The sequence below is a fragment of the Syngnathus floridae genome, chromosome 4 (genome assembly GCF_059516105.1).
Source record: "Syngnathus floridae isolate MCC-2025c chromosome 4, RoL_Sflo_1.0, whole genome shotgun sequence".
In the NCBI taxonomy this organism is placed as follows: Eukaryota; Metazoa; Chordata; class Actinopteri; order Syngnathiformes; family Syngnathidae; genus Syngnathus; species Syngnathus floridae.
Genome location: NC_142416.1, coordinates 13,212,813 through 13,239,055, shown reverse-complemented (window position 1 = coordinate 13,239,055; position 26,243 = coordinate 13,212,813). Strand labels below are relative to the sequence as shown.

The following is a 26,243-nucleotide window of genomic DNA, read 5'->3' as shown; positions in this document are numbered from 1 at the left end:
CAGCAAAATGGACATGAGTATGATAATTCAGTACAACAATGCCAAATAAAAAAACAAAAATATTTGGTTGTCCCTGAGGTAGACCATGGAACCTGCTGTACAAATATTTTCATTGGTCCTGTTGATCAGAGAGGATGGGGACATAAGGCGTTGGTTGTGTGCATTTTAGTATAGAATACATGTTCTGCGATGGCAATTTAGATGCTGCGTAGAATCTGTAAAATGATTACGTCAACTCTAATGGCGAAACAGATTTAATGACCTGCAATCATTTGGCAATTACAATTAATGACTGTAAAGAAATGCATGAGAACAAGATGTTTTCTGTCTGTATATAATTATTATAATTGAAATGATGACTTCTTGTGTTTTATAAAGCACTCGACCGAAATGTATCGGTCAAGCAAACACAATGTGACTTGACAGGAAGCCTTTGCAAAAGCCACTTTCCATTGAATTTAATTAATCACATGGGTCATTATTTAAATAGCTTCTGGAAATTATAGTAGTTATCAAGTAACAGTAGCTCTGATAACTTTTGCAAGGTGGTTGCTTCTGTACACTTGTGCCAGCAATGTGAAATGCAACCCTGACTTTGTACTCAAAAATCATAGACCACCTGATTTCAATAACTTTATAAATGCACACTTTTAAGGACTATATGGTAAAAAATGTTGAGTACTGTGTTTTTTTTTTATCCTTAGTTGAAAACTGGATTTAGCTGTGTCATATCCCCCGAAATGTACTGTCACAGGGGATTTTATCTCATCCTTCATTTGAACTGTTACATCAAATGTTTCTCTTTTTGACTGGGGGATTAAATTCTATATGTTTACCCTCTACTCGACACCCACATTCTAATACCTGATGCAAATACCCTTTTCAACTATGTACCCATCAGAGAAAAGCCAGCTCTCATTTAAATTTGTCTTCATAACACTGCAGGTACAGTAGTGAATGTAATGTAACAGCGTAATAAAACATTTACTTTGCGAATACAAAAGAGTTGGTGCATTGTTTAAGCACTGCTTTGAGTATTTCTTGTTTATCGTGTCACGCCTGGGGCTCTTCCCTTGGCCGTGTTTTCAGGTCATCAGTCTTTGTTAACCGTTATGGTTTCTTCACCAATGCACTCGTGTGAGCACAGCACCTAGGAATCAATAGCCAATAAAGTCTGATCAATGGAGCTTACTGAGCAATCTAATGGTTCAAAGATCTTGTGCATGGCATTAATGCTCATGGTACTTATAGATCTTATTGTGTCTTTCCAAGGATTCCATTGAGACGTTTGCATATTTGTATTCAATTTGTATTAAAAAGAAACACTGCCCACTTAGTGGTTATTTGTGTGAGAGTGTGGTCGATTGCTTATGAGCATTGGTAAGTATCAATAAGTCGAAGCAGTCTACCACCACTAACTGCCACTTCGAAACAATAACTTTCACTGATGACACTTGTAGAGATTATTCAGACAAACAAGAATCACCATGTTGTCTTTGAGAGGGGGGGGGTCTCATCAGTGTCCGCAATCGGTGGAGGCAGATGCGGCTTAGCATAAAGAATGAGCTACCCAACTGCTCAACATGCCCCTGGCACTAGAAAGCTGTCCATTGCTATCTCAGTATTAATGGTAAGGTCAAACACAGTCATGATGCTGATGGACTCTATGCGGGCAGCTCTTTCATGTTTGGCGTAAGGTGGACAAGTTGACTTCCGGTTGGAAACGCATAGTGACCAATGTCCCTCACCTCTCAACGCTAAGGTTGTGCAATTGATCCTCAACCCTGGTGACCATGTCAAAGTGTCCTTGAGCAAGACACTCAATCCCAATTTGCTCCCAGTGTGGACCTGGCAGCGCTATAAAAAAAAAATGCTATACGTATATACCTAAGTGCAGTTTACCATATCTGATTCAGTGAACCCATTTTAATAGATAGTTATTGTAAAGTGCAGTTATACAAAGCAATTGGGTCATAAAAGCACAAAACACAAGAAATGATAAAATAATAACAAGCATACCAGTTTGAGAGTTTCTCAATCCCGGCCGTAGCTCTGCAGCGCTGAGCGGAGATGACAGACCTTCAACCGCTGTCAACTGTAGCATTAGAGTTGATCGGGAATTGGCCTTGGCAAATGTTATCTCATTTGTAGTTTCGGATCATTGGGAAATGATTTAAAACTCAAAGCTGAACGACATACCACAGTGTTTGTTGGCCTGAGGAGCTATCACCTGGTCTTTAAAATGTGAAAAACGTTTATACCATTTTAATCTTGAAAAAAAAAAAAGACATCACATATTTATCTAAGGAGGTAATTTTTCCATCAAGTGGTTTCCCAATAGCTTGGAAAATATTGACTGTTAGGCCACTTTCTTTCCAACAGAAATGTGTTGTCTTGCGTATGGTCAGATTGCTGAAATTCATAAAATGCCCCAGAAGATTGCAGTCAAAGTCATTTATTTACTAGAAGTTGCTCAATACAGGGAGCGAATAAGATTCCTATTTGGCCAAATCAGTGTAAAAGCAGAGACTGGAAAACAGCTCTCAACATTGATTAGCTGAGTCACCCACCTATGCTCAATCATATACGTATTTACTGGCAGTTCCTCAGTTTGTAATGACCAGAAACACTCTATAGCACTGTAGTACTTACACCAAATACTAAGGCTGCTTACTTTATGGAAACTTAGCGGCTATTCATGTCCTTATTTCATGGTAAAAAAGCAAAGGAAAAATCAGTCCAAAATTGTCAAACGTGATCGTGTTGTGTCTCTGCACATCTAATGGGAGGTTAAGACAAGGCCAGCAACAGTGTCATTGCCACTTTGTTGCTGCACCTGTGTGTGTTTTGCATGCGTTGTGTGTGGTCTGTTTCCTTTGGCGCAAACAAATATCAGAGCTGCTTGAGTGTGCGTGTGTGTGTATGTGTGTGTGTTTGCACGTGTGTGCGTGTAATCACATTGACAGGCTTGGCTGCAGGTCCTCGTCACCTTGTCTGTACGCCAGCAGGGCTCAGTCGTCTCTTAGATCGCACTTCATGGCGGTAAATTGCACATTTTATCAATTTGCTAGTGAGAAATTATTGTCAGCAAGAATATTGGGTACCAAAAAACATTGCATTAGACAAGTGTCAGACTGCATCATTTGTAATACTTCTTTATATTCCAGCAATCATTACAATATTTTTCCCTTTGGCTTTCTGTGCTTTTTTTGTTTTGTTTGTGTGACTCTTCCACAAACCGGCAGCACTGATGGAAAATAGAGGCAATTGACAAAATTGAAATTATAACCAGTGATGATTCTACGGGCTTTTTTTTGTTTGTTTTAACCTTCAAGGCACTTAAAGCACTTTAACACTGTCTCCTCATTCAACTACAGATGATGCTGCATCAGGAGCAGCTGGGCTTTCAGGAGCTTGCTAAAAAAAATACTTAGACGTGATCACAATGCTGAGTATAGAAACTTTTGGGTTCTTAGACAACCACTCTACCACTTGAACTATCTCATTCCACAAATAATACTGGATTTGCTGGTTTGGGAGCAGTGGCTTTTTAAGAGGGGCACAGATTTAAACACACACACGCACACACAAGCAGCTCTGATATTTGTTTGCTCCAAAGGACACACAAAAAGGTGGGCAGGGTCGGCCTGGCGCTCCTCGAACCACCATTGGTTATGCCGTCAAAAGTAGTACACGCATCTCTGTCCTGGCAACACATTAGATCAATGCCAGAAATTGATCAAACACTTAGTCGATCGCTGTTATCTTCCATTAGTACACAAATGCAAAGTAGACCGGTGTGTTTTTTCCTTCTGTATGATTTTTGATAGCCATGAAAAGGTTAGTCTGAACCAACCATTGGTTGTTACTGTTGTATTAAATTCTAAATGTCCTAACTTCTAGAGTGGGCAACTCTGTGCAGAAATTCTGTTTGGTCACACTTTCCAAAAATAAGCCAGAAAGAGCAGAGCAACCAAAATGGCTGGGAGCAATGAAGTCTCTGTGGCATCGTCCTCCTCTGCCACTTTCTGTCTGCTTATTCAACTTTGGCTTTCTACAGCCTCCTCCACTTTCCCACCTGGCATCTCTCCTCCCTCATCTCCCTCTTTCGCTCTTTTCAGCGCCTCGGCCTCTGAATCATTAATGCTTGGCATGTCATCATGATCGCTGTGGATGTGAGCTGCGTTCAGAGTGATTAGTCCTTCTCGCTGTGCTCACTTGATCTTCCACTTGCAGCAGCACATTGGCAGCTAACGTGACTTCTAACACGGCCCATCATCAAATATTCACTAAAAGGCTCAAATTAACATAAATGACATACATGATTGTACTTGCTCACTTCTCTTGATGCTCTCTCGATCAGTGAGTTTTTAATTGCAGAGACCCGCTTGGCGACTATACTACTTTGTATGTAGCGTGAGGTGATTCTTATTCAGCCTCAGCTTGAGCTGCTGCCCTTTATTCAAAGAAAGCAGAATTTCCATACTAAATCCAAAGCTACATTCATACAGTATACACATGGATAGAGACTGCAGTTTAGAATTGTAATGAATGATACTTTGCTTGCTACAGAAACTCCATTGTGATTCATGACAATAGAATTGAACTTGTCTAGCTAAATTATGGGCTATTAAAATAAATGGAATCCAATAGAATTTTTTTGTTTTGTTCTCTTTTGAACAAACCCGCCCTGCATACTTCAGCAAGAATCACTCTAAACAGCCTAATTTGGTATGGATTTTGGGATTTTAAAATTATTTTTTATTACTGCAAAAAACAATTCCAGTTGAAGGGAACATATTTTTTTCCAAACAGTCTTGTGTGACAGTTAACTTTGTGCATTTACAGTGACAATTTGTACAATTTGTATTACTGTTCATCTTTTAACAAAAATGTTTTTTGCAGTATGATCATGTTAATGGTGATGGTAAAGCCCCATTCACAATTGGGTGACACAACAGCTGCAGTAAGTAGACCTTTCAGTACCTTGCTCATGGATACTGAAGTCTCTTCACCTTTAAAAAAGGGGACAATTATTGTGCCACCACTTCCTGTGATCTGATAGGACACACACTGGAGGAATGGCGACATTTTTGTTACAACTAATTACAATGACCCACTGCAGTACCTACTTTTATAAGATTAGTTCAATATCCATAAACTTAAAGGATCACAAACTTGGCTGTAACCAGTGGATATGATGTTTTTTTTTTTTTTTCTCATCGCAGCTCCTTTTGTGGTCTAAGAGGGAAGCTATGGGGCGTTGAGCTACATCCACATAGTGAGAAACAGCTATTATAGGCGGTAGGCCCAATTACAGTAAATACAAGTAAACCACGTACTCTGTCGCATGTTGCATTTGTCGTCGTGTTATGTTGCAAAATACTAGTTGGCCTTCTAACCTTTGCAAAATGAAAAAGAAATCACTGCAAGTCTTGTAGCAAGATGGAACATCATAGCAGCTGTTTGTTCAGTTTTTCAAGCATCCGCTTTTTGCAAACAGGTAGACCCCAAATGTGAGAAAGCTATTCTGAGCACGGTAACAAGGGTGGGGTATGAAATGAGGGGAAAAAATAGCTCAAGTCGAGAGAAAGAAAGCAGGAAGAAGCACAGAGACTTTAAAGATGCCAACATTGCCAGCAGGGCAGTATGGTTAATAACATGGTTATTTCTTTTTAAGTGTATTTTTTTTTTTTTAATGTGTTGGTCTTTAGTACACACACAAAATGGTTCAAGGTAAGGCTTTGACTCCTCTGAAATACACTGTGTGGGGAAAAAAAACATTCTCCTTATCGGAACCTTGGAATGGTATTGAGTTTATAAAAACATTTTAAGGGGAATGCCGTCAGTCCAGATATAAGGAACTTAGAGCATAGGAAAAAATGCCCTCCCACAAATATCTAAAGCAAAAGTCTAAAGCAGTCCCAACAAATCCTGCGACTTATACTCGGGAGTGACTTATATGTGAAATTATTCAGACATTTTGGCTTTCAAACAAAATTAACCTTTGCTTCTGAAAATGTCAACAGAATCCCAAAAGGAGTATTTACCACTTATCAATCCCAGGTAGGCTGCCAAGTGATAATGATTTTTTTAATCAAGTAAAATAAGTAAAATGTCACCCCAACATTGAAAATCCTTCCTGATGGGGCACTTAGAACTAGAAGTAATAGGGGGGGAAAAACACTTGATGAATAAAAGGTGCAATGTATTTCAGAGTACAAATGGAACATAGCATTTAATGGAAGGCTGTTGAATGCGTCAGTCATTCACAACAGCTGCACCATCTAATTCGGTAAGTTTACTGGTAGTAAGTGGTTCCATAAGTGCTTTTGCTAGGTACAAACAAGCCACCTGACGTTGACAATGTTGAGAGCGGTCAACTTCTTTTTAAATTCCTGGGCTCTTTGTCATAAATAAACATATTTGTAACCATTCTGCTCATCTTGTTTGTTTGTCACCTAGACGTTGTGTGCCCATGTCTTGCAGAGAACATTTGCTTCGCCATGTCAATTTTCTTTGTTGAAATATTTGTCTATATAGTGTTAATAAGAAAAGTAAACTCTAGAGCAGTGACGTCAGCAATCTGCCTGATGTGAGTCCAAAGAGCGTGTAGAGAGTAGGCTATTTGGGATAGATTTGCAGCAAAGAAGTAATGAAGTGACAGCAGCACTGCTACTTTTTGTTGGTGCACTTAAACTTTGGCCCTGGCAGCCTTTGCAGCTGTGATCCAGAAATCACTGCAATCCAATTTTACACTTGCATAAACAGTTTAATCCAAAGCCACCAGGTACGTTCTTAAATAGATGGACACTCTAATTCAGTCTGTTCCGCTGGGCTATTTCCTAAGCCTCAGCTTATTTTTGACCACTCCTTGCATGTATTTGAGACAATAACTCGAGCTTTAGAGGCTCCTTATGAGCTTCTGCTGTGCTGCCTCGTGTTTGTATTCAACTCAGGGGATTCAGTAATGGCCGTTCCCCATGTCCCAGAACTAAGTAGTTTCCAATTTTGGCTTACGGGCCAGCATAAGCATCTGAGGCGCCATTATGATCTTAACACAATAGGGTTGTTATTAATGCAGTATTAACTCTTTCTCTGGTTTGTTTCCCCCTAGCTAAATAGACACAGGATACAATGTCTTGAAATTATAGGCTTTAAATTGAAATTTCACTGCCACTTATTGGTTGATTGCACAGAATGTGTCATTACCAAAAATTAAAATATTATCACAAAAGCATCTGGTGGCCATGTAGGATAAAAATGTGTTACACGATGACACATTTTCAAACTAACATAACTTAATGCCACATAAAGATAATTGATAAAACAATCGTAGCTCAGTGTTATCTAGTTAGTCAATTTTGATACATCAATTGCATCATTTTTTTCAATCAAACCTTTTGTGTCGGTTTCTGACAACCCATGATTAATCAGTAACCTCTTTATTGAAAAATGAACAGTTGATGTGTCAAAGAAAAACATCCAACTGCTCTCCCATCTTGCCTTGTGTGCAATAGCTGAGACATGCACAGAAACCTTTGGGGTCTCAAAGACAGTTGGATCTTACAAAACTCTTACAGCAATCCACGTAACACAACTGAAGGTTAGATACAATATATTATTGAAAATCCTCCTTTTGTTTTTCTTAAAATATATACTATTCTATTGTAGTCTAACAAGAAGAGAACTCGTAGTTGAGCTACGGGAGTGGTGTGAGTCTGAGTAGTATAAACTCTGAGTGGACGTTTTTAATGGTGTTAAATGAGCACGTGTCTGAATGTGATTGGACAATAATGCCAAAGAAGGGTGGGTCTATGCATTTGACAGTAAGGAGCGTGAGTAAATGTGTTGGCATAGCAATTTAAAAAAAAAAAAAAAAAAAAAGGGAGAGTGAGATTTACGTTTGTATGCAGAGCAAGTATACCAGTGATTTTTGCAACTATTGTACACATACATAATTTGGTGTGAGTTCTTCATTTAATGCTCGTTTTTGGTCAAATACCTTTAGAATGTGTTTCATCAAGTTTGTTTTAATAGATTTAGTACTGTACTGTTTGTATTGTTGGTAGTCAGAGTTTCAGAAAAGATCTGTGTTTAACTTTAGATGTTCTACTGTATTAGTTAGATTGACTGCTGGGGGAATCAGTGGTAGTCTTTGGCTTCCATCCAATGCAGCAATCAGAATGTTGTCTCAGGTTATGTCGACCGTGTGATGGACAAGTGATCTATCCAGAATATTCCCCAACCTCCCTCACTCCCTCCCTGTGACCCCAGGCAAGACAAGTGGCGCAGAAAACGGTTGGGTGGATGCTTTTTTGCGCATTGTTGTATGGGTTGTGCATGGCTCATTATGCATCGTGCAATGGGTCACTTAAACAGCTGGCACTGACTCTAGTTGTGAGTTTGCATTACAGTGTGTGTCAAAGTGCATCTGGATGTGCAGGACTCGTTCAACTATAATTTTATAAACACGGTGTACAATTTTCTCTTTCTGTCACCATTTGGCTGAAACACAGTTATTGAAACATAATTGAAGATAGAATGCTTTGTGGAAATGAGGTCTGAGTGGATCCTGGGAGAACCTTATATCGATTAACTTAAGAACATTTTTCACTCTCAATAAATTTAGTTAGCAGCTAAAAAGGTACGTTTTGATTTTGCCTACTTAACTATCCAATTTTTCACTCTGTAGCATGAGTGAGAGAGCGAATAGGTAACCTGTATCCGTTATCATAGTTGGTCAGTAAAAGCACCTTTTAGTGCTTGAAGTTGCAATATCTGTACCGATTCTTAAACTTTGTGACTGCTGGGAAGGACTCATGACCAGCCGTTAAAGGTGAGAAAAGTTGCAATAAAGGACGATGGGGGTCCGGAAAAGTCTAGATGGAGCACTTGGCACTTTATACCACATAGCAGGCATCAAATAAACTTCCAGTAATTTTCGCAGATACTTTTTGGAGGTGCACTATGAGTGGTCTACAGAACTTAAATGACACAGCTAGAACTGTGATCCAAACAAGAACACGTGGGCCCATCTTCTGTTGCTGATGTCACCGTTTTTTAGCCGAATTTGAGTTGGTCAAAATCTACTCAAAACCATCACAAAATAATCTTAAAATTATAACTGATTCTATTTTGGTTAGAGTTCCTGCAGATCAGAAAAAAAGCGAAATGTCCAAAACTATAAAATAAATGCTAATGCTCATATAATTAGAAAATGCCTTTTAGCTGCTGACCCCGCAATCAACCCAAATTCAGGATGGATTAACAATAATAATGATGATGATGATAATAATAATAATTCAATTTATATAGTGCTTTTCAAAGACCCAAAGACGATGGATGGATGGATGGATGGATGGATGGATGGATGGATGGATGGATGGATGGATGGATGGATGGATGGATGGATGGATGGATGGATGGATGGATGGATGGATGGCGTAGCAAACATTTGTCAGCTGGATTTGATGGAACCTTCACACTTGAAATCAGGACATGCTTTGTGGGACACAATTTGTTATTTGTTGCCACCCTTTGAATGCAGGCCCTGATTTGAGACACAGCCAAGGCCACCATCCAAGTAGGCATCGGCCAAAATCTTTTTGGGCAAAACGATTTAACCCATTACAACTCCAGCATGAAAAAAAAGGAGTTCAACACATTCAAAGTGTTCCTTCTCAGTAATTCTATTGGGCAATATCGCTCTAAAATGACTACTGTAATCAGATTCCCATCCCAAGGCACATGTCATCTTATATATATGTTGTATCGGGTGTGTGTGTGCGTGCAGACCACCCGCTAAATGCTACACAATGCAATTTAAAACAGCTAAAACAAGAACAGGAGTATTGAATTCATCGGCAGATACCAGAAACACGAATGTAATATATCCTGTATGTCATACACTCAGCCTCTGAGGGCCTGATAACCCATTCACCAACAAAGTGGCAGATTTATATTTGATATATTATATATGAGGCTATGAGTGGTGGTTTGTAAACTTTTAAATACATTAATGGAAAAATGCTTTGCATGCCTTGACGATTATCATCTTTAGCGTTGAGTTTTAAATATGTATGAAAATACATAAGCTATGTAAGTATGAATGAGATCTCAATCTTTTTCCTGCCTCACAGGCCAGTAAACCAAACAATTGTATGAATGGTGTCCCATTAGTAACGACAAATGATTCATTTATATTCCGTTGCCATCCTTCTGGCACAATACCATTTACAATGCAGACATCACTAACAAATGTTAACATCCATTTTTCATGAGGGATGACAAAAATGGGCAGCTGTTGACTTCTCCGTAGTGTTTCACAGAACGAATGGTTCTTGAGAAGATGATGACTTCATGAAAAATGGAAGCGCCTCTTGATGGGTTGTCTGGTTTTGCAGCGGAAAAAGAGCAGATATCATGCAGATGTGCACACCAAGGGATTGTCATATCCAGAGAGGGACTACTCTTCATGACAGGACAGTGATGTAAAGTGACATAGTGGAATGTCATGAAAAATGATTTTCAGCTGCTTCTACAAATTGAACACATTTCCACAAAAGCTAAAATAGTCAAGTATTTGAGGCAGGCCTAAAAATGAAAAGAATGAATACTTGTGTGAATAGTATTAAACTATTTCTTAGATTAATATGGATGTTAAACTGGACTTTGACCTTAAATACTAAGAAGCTCCGAATGCAACGAAACTGCAAAAAAAAAAAAAAAAAAAACTGGTGAGACTGGACAAATGTAATAGGTAAAATTCCTCACTAGAACATTTAAAAAGCAATTAAAATGTTTTAGTCAGATTGATGGCATCTAAACTGTTTTAGTTCAAGCCTAGTTTTAGTTGAGGAAATACCATAAGATTATGGTTGACGAGGACTGCTGCAGATTTTAAGATATTTTTACACTTTGTGCACAAAAGCTTTTAATTTATATAATTAATTAAATAGAACTTAAGCATTTTCGACAGCATTAATGGTTTACAGTACAAGATTCAGCTTTAATGATTGTCTTTTTGTCTTAATTGGATTGTATCACAACATCAAAAGCAGTGAGGTCTACCACAATATATTTTTTTTCTAAATGAATGACTCTATCACGAAGACACAAACACTGAAACTATAAAACAAAAGCGCTACTTAGCCAACGTTCGCAAAGCCAGGAAGGATATGAGGTGGTGGATCATTGTGCTACAATTACATTCAAAATCAATTCATGTACAAAAGCTCCAGCAGTGGCTGCCAAAGAAAGAGCATGCATTATTAACAAGACGGGTTGTGAGAGAAGTTGGGAGCATGCTGAGGTTTGTATTAAAGTCTGATTGCTGGGGAAAAAGAACAGATACTGAAAATTAATTTGTTCAGAACGTGAAATAGGCAATTCTGTTCAATCCAAATAAGAGGGAGAGGGAGGGTAGGAGGTGGACAGAGAGCGAGAGAGAAAAATGATAGTCATGATAGACATAGTCTGTGATAGATGATGTTTGTCCCCGGGGAGTTGCATTCAGTTATTTAAAAGTGGCGGTCATCGTAAAAACAAGCATATGCAGTTCATTTCTGTGACTCACTCATATAAGGCAACACAAATTGAAGTATTTGTCTCTAATGTATAAATGGGGGAAAGAGCTCAGTCACCTGGGAGGAACACAAGAATAACGATGAGGCTTCCCCACAGAAATAGTCTTAGGTCGTAGACATCGAAGTCTGCATAAATGTACTATGCAGGTGCACATGGCGGTTTAAGTGGGATGACTATTTTAACATCATGCACGTTTGCTTAATTATTAATTACTGCTCACATGATTTTAAGTGTCTAGCAATCGAGGAATCCAGTGAGTTGTTTGAAGCCCACCTTTCTCTGCCAACACGTGAATGTAGCTCACTTCGAAAGTTTCTCACACATTAAATATGCAAGTCTGACTGGTGCGTGTTGCTTATCCAAGCTTGCATTTTTGAACTTGTGCACAACTATTGGGACTTTAGGAACGAGGGAATCTGTCTGCTCTCGCGCACTGATGAAGAAAACATACATAATCAGTCACACTCACTCAGACACATGTATAAAACATGAAATCCCCTATTATTCATCATTACTGACATTCGCTATATCAACATGCTCATTATTTGGTTGAAGAGATCATTCGAGACAGCCATTAGAAGTGTAGTGGTACACTCACTGGACAGTGTTTTTAGATCCCACTCAGTGACGTTTTGAATGCGAGTGTCAATGGTTGTCTACTGTGAAGTCCGCCTTTTGCAAACCGGAACAGTGTTCGGAGTAAAGAGAATTGATGGATGTAAAATTTGAAACATGTGTTTGTTAGTGTATAATATGTGTTGGTTGTGGCAACAAGGACTAGAAAATATTTCAGCTACCGCAGCTCATTATGAGATTTGTCACATCAGTAGAAGGATGCACAGAATAAGTAGCCTTACCGCATGCTACTCGGTAGTTTAGATTTTTAAAATACAAAATGAAATAACAAAAGAGAAAATCTTTAAGAAATATTTAATTATAACTAATTATTGCATTGTCGTACTGTATTAAGTCTGCATTAATCACAAATTCACACTAGAGTAGGCTGTAAAAAAACTGATTTTAGGACAAAATAAGCAAACTACCACTGTTTTAAGGACATAATACTAGCCTGATTACTTTTGTTCATTAAGTCTTTGGGTTGGGCCATTATTGGTTTGCCCCAATCTTCCAAGAAAAATACACTTGCACCTCTGGACGAAGCAAACCATAATTATTTGCTTATCCCACCCTAATAATAATAATAATAATAATAACAAATGCACAAATATCCAGCACTAGTGTTTCTGAAATAAATGTATTCAGTATTTGCATATGAATTACACGCATCTACGGCATCCGCTGCCTATTTTCAGGTGATGATCGACAGTCTGCGGTGTGTGGGCGAGAGACTGCAGGCTCAGTGGTGGTGTGCAACAGTGATGTACAGAATGTGACTGAGCGATTGATGGTGATTCCTATTGGGCCTTCACACACCCAAACACATGCAGCTGGTGCAGCAGCCTCAGCCTGAGTGGCAGTCATTCCTCGATGTGAATCTAATGGCTAATTAACATGCACTTAATGACCTCCAGCTCTCAATATCTTCCTCTCTGCCGTCCTCAGCTCAGCTTCTTGCTCTCCTCCTCCTCCTCCTCTTCGCTGTAGAATTCAAACTGTTTCCGTTGAAAGGCAGCAGGCTATCAGGAAGCTAACTAACTGTCTTTCTTTGAGAAACACATGGGCAATGAAAGACAGAGGAAATTAGAGGTTTTTGTGTTTGTCTTGAGTGTAAAGATGGACAAGTGAATGGATGAATAGCAGCACTTGGCTCAGCCCTTGGGTAAATGCTTAATTTGACTTCTGTATTGCAATGAAGTATTTTTCCACAGTGCAGACAACCTAAGGTTCACTTTAGCGCTCTTCTTCATCCTCGTGAACAAAAGGACTGTTAATTTACAGCACGGCTTGCCATTCAAACTTTATTTGTGTAGCACTTTTCAAGGCTCCAACCACTAACCAAAGTACCGAACATGAGAAAATACGCAGAAAACCACAACTAAGATTCAGTAGTCCAAGGTACAGTAGTTAAATAAAAATATAGAAATGAATAAAAATCAATATAATAGAAATCAAATGAATGTCTCACTCTGGCTTACTCACTAAAATGTGCTTTGGCTGTTTCTGGTCAAAATCCATAAGCTTATTCTGTTATATATGTGAATGCATGAGTGACTGTGTGCTGTTCCTAATGTGACAGATTGATGTAAGGTAGTATGTATAAAGGAGTCATCAGGCAATTAGTCTTAAGCTCCCTGTATCAACAAGCCCAAATGCTGAACAAATTATATGCAAAATGAAGTGTCTAGTAGTAGCATTACAGAACATCAACGTAAAATACAATGTTAAGTATGTGAATATTGATGAATCATTTGTATGTACAATAGAATGCTGACTATAGTCATTGGATCTAACAAACCCCCCCCCACACACACATACACGCACACACACACACCTTGCCCTGAAATCAATGTCAGACACTCTTTTAATGACTTCCCTTGACACGCTCATCCTGGCAGTTTTCTTTCTTCAAATACAGGTTCACATTCTGTTGTTGATGTCACATCAGCTTGTTGATGAGTAGTTTTATCTTGACTTCATGTGTCACTTTTTTAAAAATGTATTTGTTCATAGTTTATATGTTTGTCACTGTTACACAGCCCTATGGGCTACTTCTAGCTTGTTTGAATGCATTAGTAATACGTTCTGGTGCATAAGTAGTGCTCCTGTCATGTGGTTGGCTTTTTCTGTGTATGGGTTTTTGCTTTTCTCACTGCACTTGAATGTTAGAAAAGCAGCCTGTGCTAGTGAATCATGTCGAGGGATGAGAATTCTAGTTGCAGCCAACTGCATATGTATTTTTTATACCAAGATTACAGTTTTCCTACACCAAATATGATGTGTGTCAGAAAGTTCCAAGTCTGGTGTCCAAAAGACACTTTTAAACACAAACAAAAGTTTCATACAAATGAGTTTCACAGGTGATGAGACATGCAAGAAGACATTCAAAGGCCATGCCGATTGCATTCTCTCGAGAATCCTTCCAGGAATGCATAAAGATATGGCAGAGTTGGGTTTGGATGCTGTATTAGTCCTGAGTCTTTTCTGACACACCATCATTTTTGTACATTTTTAGGATCTATTACCTCGGTTCATTACCGTGAAGCAGGACAGGCTAGATAACAAGGCCAATATTTCAGGCTCCTATGAACCTTTTCACATCAATTATTTTATCAATACCACTGGTATCTAAATGCATAACAGAGTTTAAAGTGATGATACCTGCCAAGTGTGTGCCATGAGCTGTGATCCATGGTGAACATTTTACCACGCTGACTGGCCTTGTGACCTCTTTGTCAATGAAACAATTCCTCACAATGCCCGCTGTGAAATAAGGATATTGCAATTTGAAAACAAAGGGAAGCCATTTTGGCAGCATTTGGGCTACCTGCTATCATTGGTTTCCCTTGACGTGTGTGTGTGTGTTGTTGCTGTGGTGGTGGATGTACTTGGCATGCATTGTGTCTGCTTTACTCTCTGCGACGGAAGGAGCAAAAGAGCAAATTTCCAAGGGAGTTAAGCCATCAAAAGCCTCCGGCTTGTTTCCGTTGTGTCTTACTTCCTCTTTTGGACTAGAGGAAATCTCTTTATGCATTACTATTGATCTCCAAAGGGTAAGGATTTGCGTGATCACTCTCTTGTATAAGTCTAAACCAATAAAGGAAGGTACATGGGTACATACACATCTACAGAGGTTTGTGATGATTACTTTTTTTTGCACTTGATTGCATTACAGGCGTATTCATACTGTAATTTAAACTGATCCCACCTCCCCAAACAACCCCTGGCTTGCTGTGTTTTAATATTTCTATCTAAAGAACCAAGTATTCTCAATTTATAAATATGAATACTAGTTTGTTTCCCAGGTGCTTTTCTGACTCACATTTGTTGCTGTCTAAATCAAGATATTCTAAATGGTGTAATGTGTCCTATGCAACCTCTAACATGCCTCACTGCTAGCAGCCTGTGCAAAAGGGATGAAAGGAACAGCAAGAAATTAGCCTAAAAATAGAATCTCCATTTGTGGGAGATGATTTGTCCCATGAAGAGTGACTGTAATCAGTACTTTGGAGAGCAGAGGAAGAATCTTTGAGCACAAATGGGAATAGGCTTTTCGACAAGGACGGGTTCACATTCAAATATGAGACTCAACAGATACAAGCTGATGACATTTGTTTTGTTTTGTTTTTTTATACTCAATGCCATACAATAGCAAAAATATTTTAAATTGAACCCTAACCAAACAGTAAAGCTAAGCTTAGGAGAATAGATGAACTGAATGAGTGGCATATGCGTGTGTTTGGGTATTTGTTGGGCTTCCAGGTGTGGATTTTGAGGAGCGGCAACCTGTTTTATTGTTCTTCTTTATTTGTAGGTCTTGTTTTTAGTAGTCTTTGGTCCTCTCTCAGGTGAACTTGGGTAAACCCGAGAAAAGTCATTTTAAGTCAGCCATAAGTCAGTACACTCTCTGGGAAAATTAGTCCTTGTATTTCACGCTCCACTCATACATGCATATTGTCATACTTCTGAAGAGACCAAGACAAAGAAACCAGATGGTGACAAAAGTAGAAGAAGATTTATGGATTTTATAAGGTCACGTCTTTCCGTTGTACATATGGGTGAAGTATTGTTATGGGAGTATGAGCGTTGATGACAGGAGGGATAAGAAGGTGTGCAAAAACAGGGATGAAAAATGGTGAGTCTGTTATTCTTAGACTTGCAGTTATCTACAAATCTGCACTGCACTGTTATAGTAATAAAATAAATACCAGGTACAGTGTTGTTTTACTTTGAATTATTTTTCTTTGAACTTCTTTTAACTTCCAATGTCCATCCCCAAATAAAATCCCATGAGATCTTTCAACTGCCCAATTTTGATACCAGCTTTTTAGAAAATCCACTTTAGGGATTTCTCACCCACATTTTTAACTTGCTGTTAAAATGTCACAACATGTCCTGCCCAACAAAGGACTGAGGAAAGGTTGGTTTTTCCTTTTCATGGCACAGGTGGTGCTGACAGCAGGCACTGGCACAAAGACAAGACTTAACAGTTGGCAGGACTTTAGAAACCCAAGCCAAACCCAGCCTGTGTATTGTTAAAGAAGGAATATATATATCGTGCACACACTCAATGAGTCATTACTAGTCACAGAAATGCTGCATTTACCTTTAAGTAAGCCTTTAAACTGGGCATTTATTGATGTGCATTTGCCAATATACTCGGAGCAGCACAGAAAGGTCTGATTGCTAAATTACTGCACATAAGACACAAGCGACACTTGTCTGATTTATTATTGGCAATAACCTCTCGGTATTTATAATTTTAACTGAAGAATGTCCAAACAGTGCAAACCTTATTATGAAACCACCACTGTGCAACTAAATAGTTCATGTTATTGAAGTATCAGAAAAGATAGCAGGCACATTATTTGTATCGACACATTATTTGTATTCAATACTTCGTCATCTTTTGTCTGTTCAATTACTTGGAGTCTGTGAAATCTGAACAGTGTATAATCCTGTTTCTAATGCCTGAAAGGATAAAACAATATTTACTTTTAAATCCTCTTTGCAACAGCACATATTGGTTAGCTCATCTCCCCAAGTCAATTCTAAGTTTCAAGCTTGCTTTAGGCATTCCTGGCATTTCAGTTTTAAACATTGGATAGTCATTGAATAAAAGCTGGGCTTTATCCCACCCATCATACCATCAGCTTCCTTCCTCAGCTTAGGCGCCCAAATAAATAATTTGATGCAGACTGAATTGAGGTCTCGTGAGGTTTGGTTACGAGGATTGGATTTTCATGACAGGACATATTTTCTCTCGTTACTTTGGTGATACTCCAAATGTCTTTGAATTAGTTGAAGTTTAACTGTATACTATCTCTTACCTACCATAAGAATGAACTAAGTGTGAGCTATAGCCAAGCAAAAGGTCTGTTTGTAACGTTTCATTTTGTAGTCAACAGCAGACTACAACACAAACATGGTTTTATTACTGTGTTGAGGTTTTTGTTAAGAACTTCATGATTAAGCATTGACTGGTGCTTTTATTTTCCTTATAAGAAGGACCAGTTTACTGCTGTAGGGAAAATAATGTTTTGATATACAGTACTAGTTTCCTACTTGCAGATCTGAACATGTTTGTTAGAAGATCTGTCCATGTAGTTGCACTACATATTTAACAGATTTAATAGAAATACATCATTGTTTTACACTTCGGTATAGGTTCTCTGTTTCTTCATGTGTTGTTGGATACTATCAAAGCCTCATTTAACAGGTCTTAAAATTGACTCGAGTTTATCTGTTCATAGATGTGGATGGACGTGGACAAGGATGTGCTCTCTCCAGGGGGGATGTGTGTTGGTGGTCGCTATCTGGAGCTTGTTAGTCTTTGATTGCAACCTAATGACAACACTGGCATTGAGGTGCAGGCCAACTACACAAACACGCACACAAACGTGCACTTACCCACACACGTCTCATGTGGAAGCTGTTGTCATATTACAGGTAATGAACCAGCCCATATGTCGCCATTCTGAAAGTGTAAGTGATACCTAGCACAGTCCCTCTATATTTTCACGATAATGTTATATTATTAAGGCAAGGCTATTAAATCCATGCATTGGAATATTTGAACATTCTCATATGCAGGTGAAACTATAAGTCTGGGGGGAAAAATCGGAATATTTTGAATTACATGTTCAAGAACCCACCACCACCCTTGTTTGGTCCTGATCTTGTTTCATTAAGAAAAATCATGCACTAAAAATATTTTACCAAATTGTATTACATGTTGCTGAAGAAAAAATATATTTTTGTAATATCTCAAGCTTACGTTCAGGAGCAGCCCCTTTTTAGAAGATGGAATTCACTATTCCTTGACATTGCATTTTAAGTGCATGTTGAGCTTGACACATTTTAATTCATTTCATCAGGGACACCCGGGGTTATCTATAAATATCATGGTAGGGTATGGATTTTTCGGTTGGATGTGGCATTAACTTGAGAAAAGGAAAGTGCAGATTGAAAGGTGGCCAACCGGAGGTTTTGGTAGAGGAGGATGTAAATGACATGTCTCAAGGCTTGCATCGACTGAGATTGTGTTTTCCCTTCAGCCTCCTCACAGTAGCAGATGGCCTTGCTCTTTAATCACGTTGTGTGTGTGTGCGTATGTGTGTGTGTTTGCACATGTTGATGCGTTGCAATAAAGATAGTGTGTCCCTGCAAGCAAGAATATAATGCATGTTTCCATACCTTGGATAGACCTGGAAGTTTTAATTAGGTACTTGTCTGCACAAAGGTATACGTTTTTGCTTTAAAAAAAAAAAAAAAAAAAAAGACTATTCAACATAAGTTAGCAGGCGGACTGTCAATTTTAACAGTTGTGTCGTATTGTTTATGCGTTTTCCAATGGGCAGGTTCATGTTTACTGCCACCTTAACAGCAAGAATATACCTGGTTGGCGACAATTGCTCAAGTTGCAGGGACTAAGGAAGCAAGTAATAAAAGGAGGCAAAGGGGCTCGTAACACACTCAAGGGAATAAATAAGCACAGGAAGCTATTATGCCATTGTTGCTTTTGCATTGGCATTTCAGTTGGACCCATTAAAAATGGTAACAGTGGCTGAACATAAAGATGGGAACTGCACTCTTAAAAAAATCGGCAAGATGACTGACATTGTAGAACATATTGAGCGGCAATAATATGAGCTATAAGGAGCAGAGCCCTCTTATGAAACGAAAATTTATTACAGTATCGTGGAATTTTTATGGCAAGATATTAGAAAACACATGGGCCGCCTGTTGCTATATACATTGATTGATATATTATACAATACATTGCTGTCCAAATAAAGATAGCATTACATTATTGCATGATGAAACAATGTAAATTTATAAATTTAGCACATTAATACTACATAGATTTGCAGAGCACTTCATCAAATAAGACATTAACAAATAATAATAATAATTAATAATTTAATAGGTTCAACTGAAATAATTGAATAATAGTTATATTTTGACATTTTTAATTCTTAATGGTCACAGACTAATTTGACTTGCAATCTTTATGAAAAATACATGTTTGTATCAATATTGTAACAAACAAAACAATTGTATTTGTATTCATTGAAACAGGTGTTTAACTCGCATCTGCTTTGTTGTGTGACATTTATATGAAATAGGGAGACATTGCACATACACTTGACAGATGTCTGTGTAATGAAGCTCGTCATCACACACACAGACACACATGCACACACATACACACACACACACACCTGGGAGACTCATCTTCCTGCAGATTTGAACCCTCAAGCTCTGTTATTGAGTAGACAGAACAGAAGCAGAGCCACGAGAGGGAGAAGCAACCACTAGAGATATAAGAGGAGGCAAGACAAAAATTAGGCCATAGAAATACTACATTGTGACAGAGATCACAGACAAATAGAATCAATGTAGGTGACCCAAAATAAAACATGCATTGGTTTTGGGAACGAGAAAAAGCAGGAGGCAGCAGCTGGGATACACAGATGGAAGAAGAATCAGGATTAAAAAGTGATGGTGCTCATAGAGACAGAGCTGAACAGTGTTGCATATGTCGTATGCTGACCCTCGGCTAGTGGAAGACAGTCTGGAATGATTCCAGCCCTGAAAAGCCAGATGTCAGGAATGAAAGCCAAGCACATCTGGCAGGTGAACATGTGTGCTGCATGCTTGTGTGTTTGAGCTGGTGAGCTGCAAAGGGAGATTTGCTCTTGTTCGAGATGGCCAATTATGTGTCATGAGTTCCTCATTTTTAGTTAAAGAATAAATGCATTGTCTCATTTGGTGTGATATTATCATTATCATTTAGCAGATGCTTGTGTCTAAAACAGCCTGCATGGAACCGTTTTGCCAATAGTTCTGAAACAGTTGTGTGCATCACAGGTGCTAGATTTGAAGGAGAGTTAAGAAAAGTTTCTGAAAAAAAATAGGCATTTTAACGAATAGCATGAGAAAATCTAACCATGAAGTATTTAACCATCCTTTAAAGCTGCTTTACGGCAAATGAGAATGTTTCTCATTTAATATAGGTATGCACTATGTGGAATAAGTCTGTTCAAGGAGTTTTTGGAGCTCACTTTGTTGAGGACTCTTTGGAAGTCATAAGACAAGCAGTCTAAGGGGGGAACAAAGAATGATTGCCCCCTCCTAGTATGTCGTACGGAAATCAATAATGAATTTCCATCATGTTAGACATTTCTTCTCTTGCAGAGTTAAAGCAGAGTTACGATTTTTCCTTTACTACACCTGTAAAAACGGTATGCACAAAATGGAGTTATCAAGGCTGCCGCGGGGTCCATGACTGCAGCATAGAGTGAGAAATGTAGTATTAACATGTCAAGCCCTGAATTTTCCTCAAGACTTTTTCATCTGAACTTGTTTTGATAGTCAACATTTCACAAACACCAGCATGACTTCAACAGTAAACATACATACAAGTTGTGTCTCTTAGTCAGTCCTGAGAGTGTTAGAAGTTCAATCATTTGCTTTGACTTGTTGTCTGAGTTCAGGGTTTGTGCAGTGATAGCTATGTGTGGGGGATGGTGTGTGTGTGTGTATGTGTGAGAGTGTGCGCGTGTGTGCTGTCAACATTATCAAGTGTGCAAATAAAGACCTTCACACATAAAATCCAACCAGGTCCTTTCTCTTCTTTATAGCCTGGTCCTTAAAATGGGGGGAAAAGTTTCCTAAAAGTTGGAAAAAAAACAACTACTACTAACTATTGATAGATATCCCAACAATTGTGAAACCGTGATGGAAGATATTGAGCAGAGTATAAAGTTTTTTACGCAAACTCCTTGAGCCTTCTTTGGATTTTGAGCAACATCGTTCACACAGTACCAAAACCTGAGATTATAAATTAGGTATATTACCCAAAAATATAAACAACCTATATGTTACCTGGGGAAAAAAGCACAATACACAAAATAACCTCAGTGAGGCAAACTTTAGATCAAATTAACACTTCTCCTGGTTGACTTCATGTTAAATTTTATGATTGCATGCTTATGCCTTTACCCAAACTTAAAGCAAAACAAGAGCCCAAGGCTGAAACTTCACTATAGCAGCAGATTTACATTGCAACTTTCTTCAATTACAAGAAGCAATTGCTTGAGAAGGCAGACGTGACCCACCATCACATTACCGACAATCGTATTCATCACTGAAGGTTTCATTTGATTTATGCAAGCATCTGCATTGTATGCTTGTGGGAAGCAGTCATATTACATAAAGGCTTACTGACTTGTATTTACATGTTCCCCTTAAGAGACCAGCGGAAGCTGACGTAAAAAACAGAAAGGACAGAGGAAGAGATGTATTCTCAATCCTTCCTGGCCTTTGTTCATCACTTGTATGCCTCAGAAGAATGTATCTCTGATGGAGTACAAGTGTTCAACAGCATACATCTGCTATCCCCCTAGAAGCTCTCTGCTTCTCTCTCTCTTTCTCGCTCTCTCTCTCTCTCTCTTTCCACCCTGCATAAGTCTTTTTCTATCCAATCAGTTTCACTTCTCCCCATCCACTGACAGTTTTCTGCCCAGTTGAAGTCTCATCATTATCCCGTCCTCTTGCTCTATCTGGACCATGCACTATTTCACTTTGGCCTTCATCTGTCCATCTCCTGTGTTTGTCCTGTCTGGATCCCTTCAATTCCCTGCCCTCGTTCTTGGTACCAGCTGAAACCCCTACAGCCATCCCTCATTTCCTCTGTGCCAAGCTCAGGGCCTTTTTCTCTAATTAGTCATGGAGCGAGAGGGGAGATAGCTAAAATGAAAAGAGCAAGCAGTTGAATCAAAGATCGCATTTCAATTTGGCTAAATCAGGCACTCATGGAATTCTCAATGTTATTGACTTGTAAGAGAAAGTATGTGCAACTAGCCACAACATATGTAAGATGTTAGACAGCCTTATTTGAGAAATATATAACATTTTGACTAATATTCTGTGCTTTTGGTCATCGCTAAATCTCAACTCAGATATTGTAGTGCTATCCTCTCATTTATTTATTTTAGTTACACAAACATAATTTACACTATACTGGACCAACAGGTTGATAATACATTCAGTTACAATTACAGTTATGCCAGGGCCTATCCAGCTCCAGATTGCAAAAAAATTATACAATCTAATCTATCCTCATAATGATTGTACAGTGTGTAGAATAGGCACGTAAATATATAAATACGACGCAACAACAATAAATGTGTGTGTATATAATGTAAGAGCATCATGAGGAAACGTTCTCCTACTTTGCCCAAAGTCATGATTAATCATTGCCGTCTCTTTGGAGAAAAGTTTGTGTTTTGGTGGTCTGAGCTGCAAGTAAATTGGCTTTTTGATTTGGTTTCCCGTGGCGGTGCAACCAGTGTGAGACCAGACACTTGTGAGGCATCGGATAATGTTGCGCTGAAATGAGATGAAACATTGGGTGCAGGGTTGTGTTTTGAAATACCCCCTGTGCCATTCTTTTCAAACCATTTCCTTTGTTTTCTGACCCTTATTATAGAACCACAACGTTCAGAGAAAATAATCACCTAATCTTGCCAAAATGTTCAACTACTTTCATGCATGATACCAACAAGTCGAAGAAATAGACCCGAGGAGCAGTGTTTCTCAACCATTATTGAGCCGAGGCACACATTTCCATCCATCCATCCATCTTCTTCCGCTTATCCGGAGTCGGGTCGCGGGGGCAGCAGCTTTAGGAGGGACTCCCAGACTTCCCTCTCCCCAGCCACTTCATCCAGCTCATCCCGGGGGATCCCAAGGCGTTCCCAGGCCAGCTGAGAGACATAGTCTCTCCAGCGCGTCCTGGGTCGTCCCCGGGGTCTCCTACCGGTGGGACATGCCCGGAACACCTCCCCAGGGAGGCGTCCAGGAGGCATCCTGATAAGATGCCCGAGCCACCTCATCTGGCTCCTCTCTAGGAGAGCCAGGAGCTACTACGTGGAGGAGTAGCGACTCTACTATTTTAGATAAAAAAACATATTTTAGATATAAAAACCCTAACACCAAACTAACCCTTTTTTTTTATATAAAAAAAAACAGCTTGTTTGTTCCTTTTAGGGACTTGCAAAAATATTGTCATTGCACATTTATTTATTTATTTATTGTTTGTTTGTTTGTTTGTTTTTTTTAACTTTGATGGATAAAGACATTTTTGCTGCACTCAGCCAGGCATGAGTCCTTGGAGTAGGTCTCATATGGAGCGTGCCATTTTGTATTTGCTGAGCATAGTAAATACATTTTGCAATCTACATAAATCAATGACTTTTTTTTTTTTTTTTTTACATTTTTGTGCATGTTCTCTGTATCAATGTCCTACGACTATTATGATGCCCATAACATCTGGTGGTGTGTTTAATTCCCTGTTCATGTGCGTGTGTTTTAGGCTGTGTGATAAATGTCCACTCCAAGGACAGCAGCTTACTCCTCTCCGATTGGTTTCTTTGCTGCTCTTCCCCTGTTACGGGCACCCTGCCAACAAGCAGCCTTCTCAGCACTCTATCATTCCGTGTACGCGCGTATGCATGTCTTTACGTACATGTTGGGTTCTTAGGTGTTTTTTTTTTTTTTTTTATGATCACAATACCTTCCTAATTTCAGCTGCTTTAAAAACAGCTTTAAACTGCAGGTGATTATATAATACGTCCACATATAACATGTACTTCAGCATGACCAAATAATTATAGATGACATCTTTGCAATTACAAATCCACCTTTGATGATAACGACCAGGAAATAAACTGAACAAACTAAAAAATAAGCTTTGCGTCAAATAGTTAAGCCTGGAAAAATAAATGAAATAATGATCAGAATGTTATTCTAGAATAATTGTGATTCAAACTTAATATGACTATACTTTAGTCTGTGCTGTGGTGACTTAAATATAAACACAATCAAGTTTCAGTGCAAAACGCTGTTTTTAATCCCGCTTTGGCAGATGATAACCTTGTGGGGCAGGTGGGCTTCGGCAAATGCAGGCATGTAATCTCCCAAATGGAAAAAAAAAAATGGATTTGCCTCAAATTTGTATGCTTTCAGTGATTGTCGAAAACATTTTGATAAAGGCATCTGCTAACGGCAAGGTTTATGTGTGACAAAAGCAAAAAGTGGCTACACACAATGTCCACTCAGAGAAAGGTATTAGTATGGATGCTTCTATAAAACGAGTCTTGTCAAAAATCCATTCTCAGTGCCAAAGGTGTTATGAACAAATGACTATTATAATAAGTATTATGCAAACCATTATTTAGTGCAAAATAAAACCGAGGTGATCCTGTTAATATATATATATATATATATATATATATATATATATATATATATATATATATATATATATATATATATATATATATATATATATATATAATATTAATTATATAGTGCATTTAACATCATTTCTAATCTTTGTTTTCCGGTATTTCCCGCCTTGGTTAAGCTATTAGAGGTAAACCGCTCTCTGCAGCATGCCCTCTTTAATTAGCTCAATTACTATTGACTCTGGCATTCCAGCAGTTCTTCCCAGTACACAACAGCTAAAGATTATCATTCTTTTTCACATTCTCCTTGGGGAATCACACTGTGTGCTTAATGTTAGGGTTCAACTTTAGTTTCGCTGCATGTAACTTTCCACAAGAGCCCTTGGTTGATTTTCGCTTCTTTCCAGTGTGTGCGGCAACGTTTCCAAAATAATCACTTTCCAAGAAAAGTGTCGCCTTTGACATTGTGGCATTGTCAAACCATTGTCAACACTTGAGATTGGTCAGCAATTTTTTTTGAAATACCTGACCCACATGGGGACTGACCAATAGTGCAGATTTGTGCAAAAAAAAAATAATAATAAAGTGGGAAAGAAAGAGAAAATTCGATAAATTTGGACATGACATTTCAGGCTGACTCCAGCATTGTAATACCGTCATTTTATTCCTAATATCATACTTAACCGCTGAACTGTGTCCTCCTTTGTATCAGAAATTCCAATTTCTGGTTGAATGATTGTCAGTACATCTTCCACTCTTCCTTGGCATTACCAACATATAGAGGTGTGACAAAACACAAGCTTCTCAAATTGAAAAAAAATACATCGGCTTCATGCGGAGTAAATGATTTCATCCTGATTTGAAATTGTTGTATCTTGGAATTGCTTTTGTATATTTGTTTTATGGTGTCATGAGAATAAGCGGTACAATGGATGGATGAACGAATAGATAGCAATACAAACAAAGTTAGGAGGAATTCAGGATGATTCGCAAGTGGCTGAGAGATGATGAAGATAAACAAGAGAATGCTGGATGATAGAGGACATGGCACAAAGATGCAAGGGATTGTGTGTGCGTGTGTGTGTGTAAGAGAGAGCTATAAGGGCACCAGATGTTGAGGTGATGAATGGTTCGCTCTGGCAGCAGAGGCAGGACAGTGACACATAAGACCTTAGATCACATGGCTGTCACATACACATACTCGTGTTCTCTGTTGTGACAGTACTGGAATGGACCCTATCTATTTCCCCCCCATGTCTCCCTTTTGTTTTCCGCTTCTAA

The 26,243-nt window shown here is 38.6% G+C and overlaps 1 protein-coding gene across 6 annotated transcripts in view; it reads left to right on the top strand.

Annotated features, from left to right (window-relative positions):
• The window catches only part of sgcz (sarcoglycan zeta), a 167,639-nt gene that overhangs the window by 58,364 nt on the left and 83,032 nt on the right, over positions 1 to 26,243 (top strand). Inside the window, exon 2 of one of the 6 annotated variants that reach the window (XM_088374282.1) lies at positions 17,961 to 18,156. The exons of 3 other annotated variants lie outside the window; for them this stretch is intronic. In XM_088374282.1, the coding sequence (XP_088230408.1) occupies positions 17,961 to 18,156 (196 nt within the window). Of the gene's footprint in view, positions 1 to 17,960; positions 18,157 to 25,126; positions 25,151 to 26,243 lie in introns of those variants that run through there. 2 more of the 6 variants (XM_088374286.1, XM_088374287.1) reach the window with 2 other exon arrangements.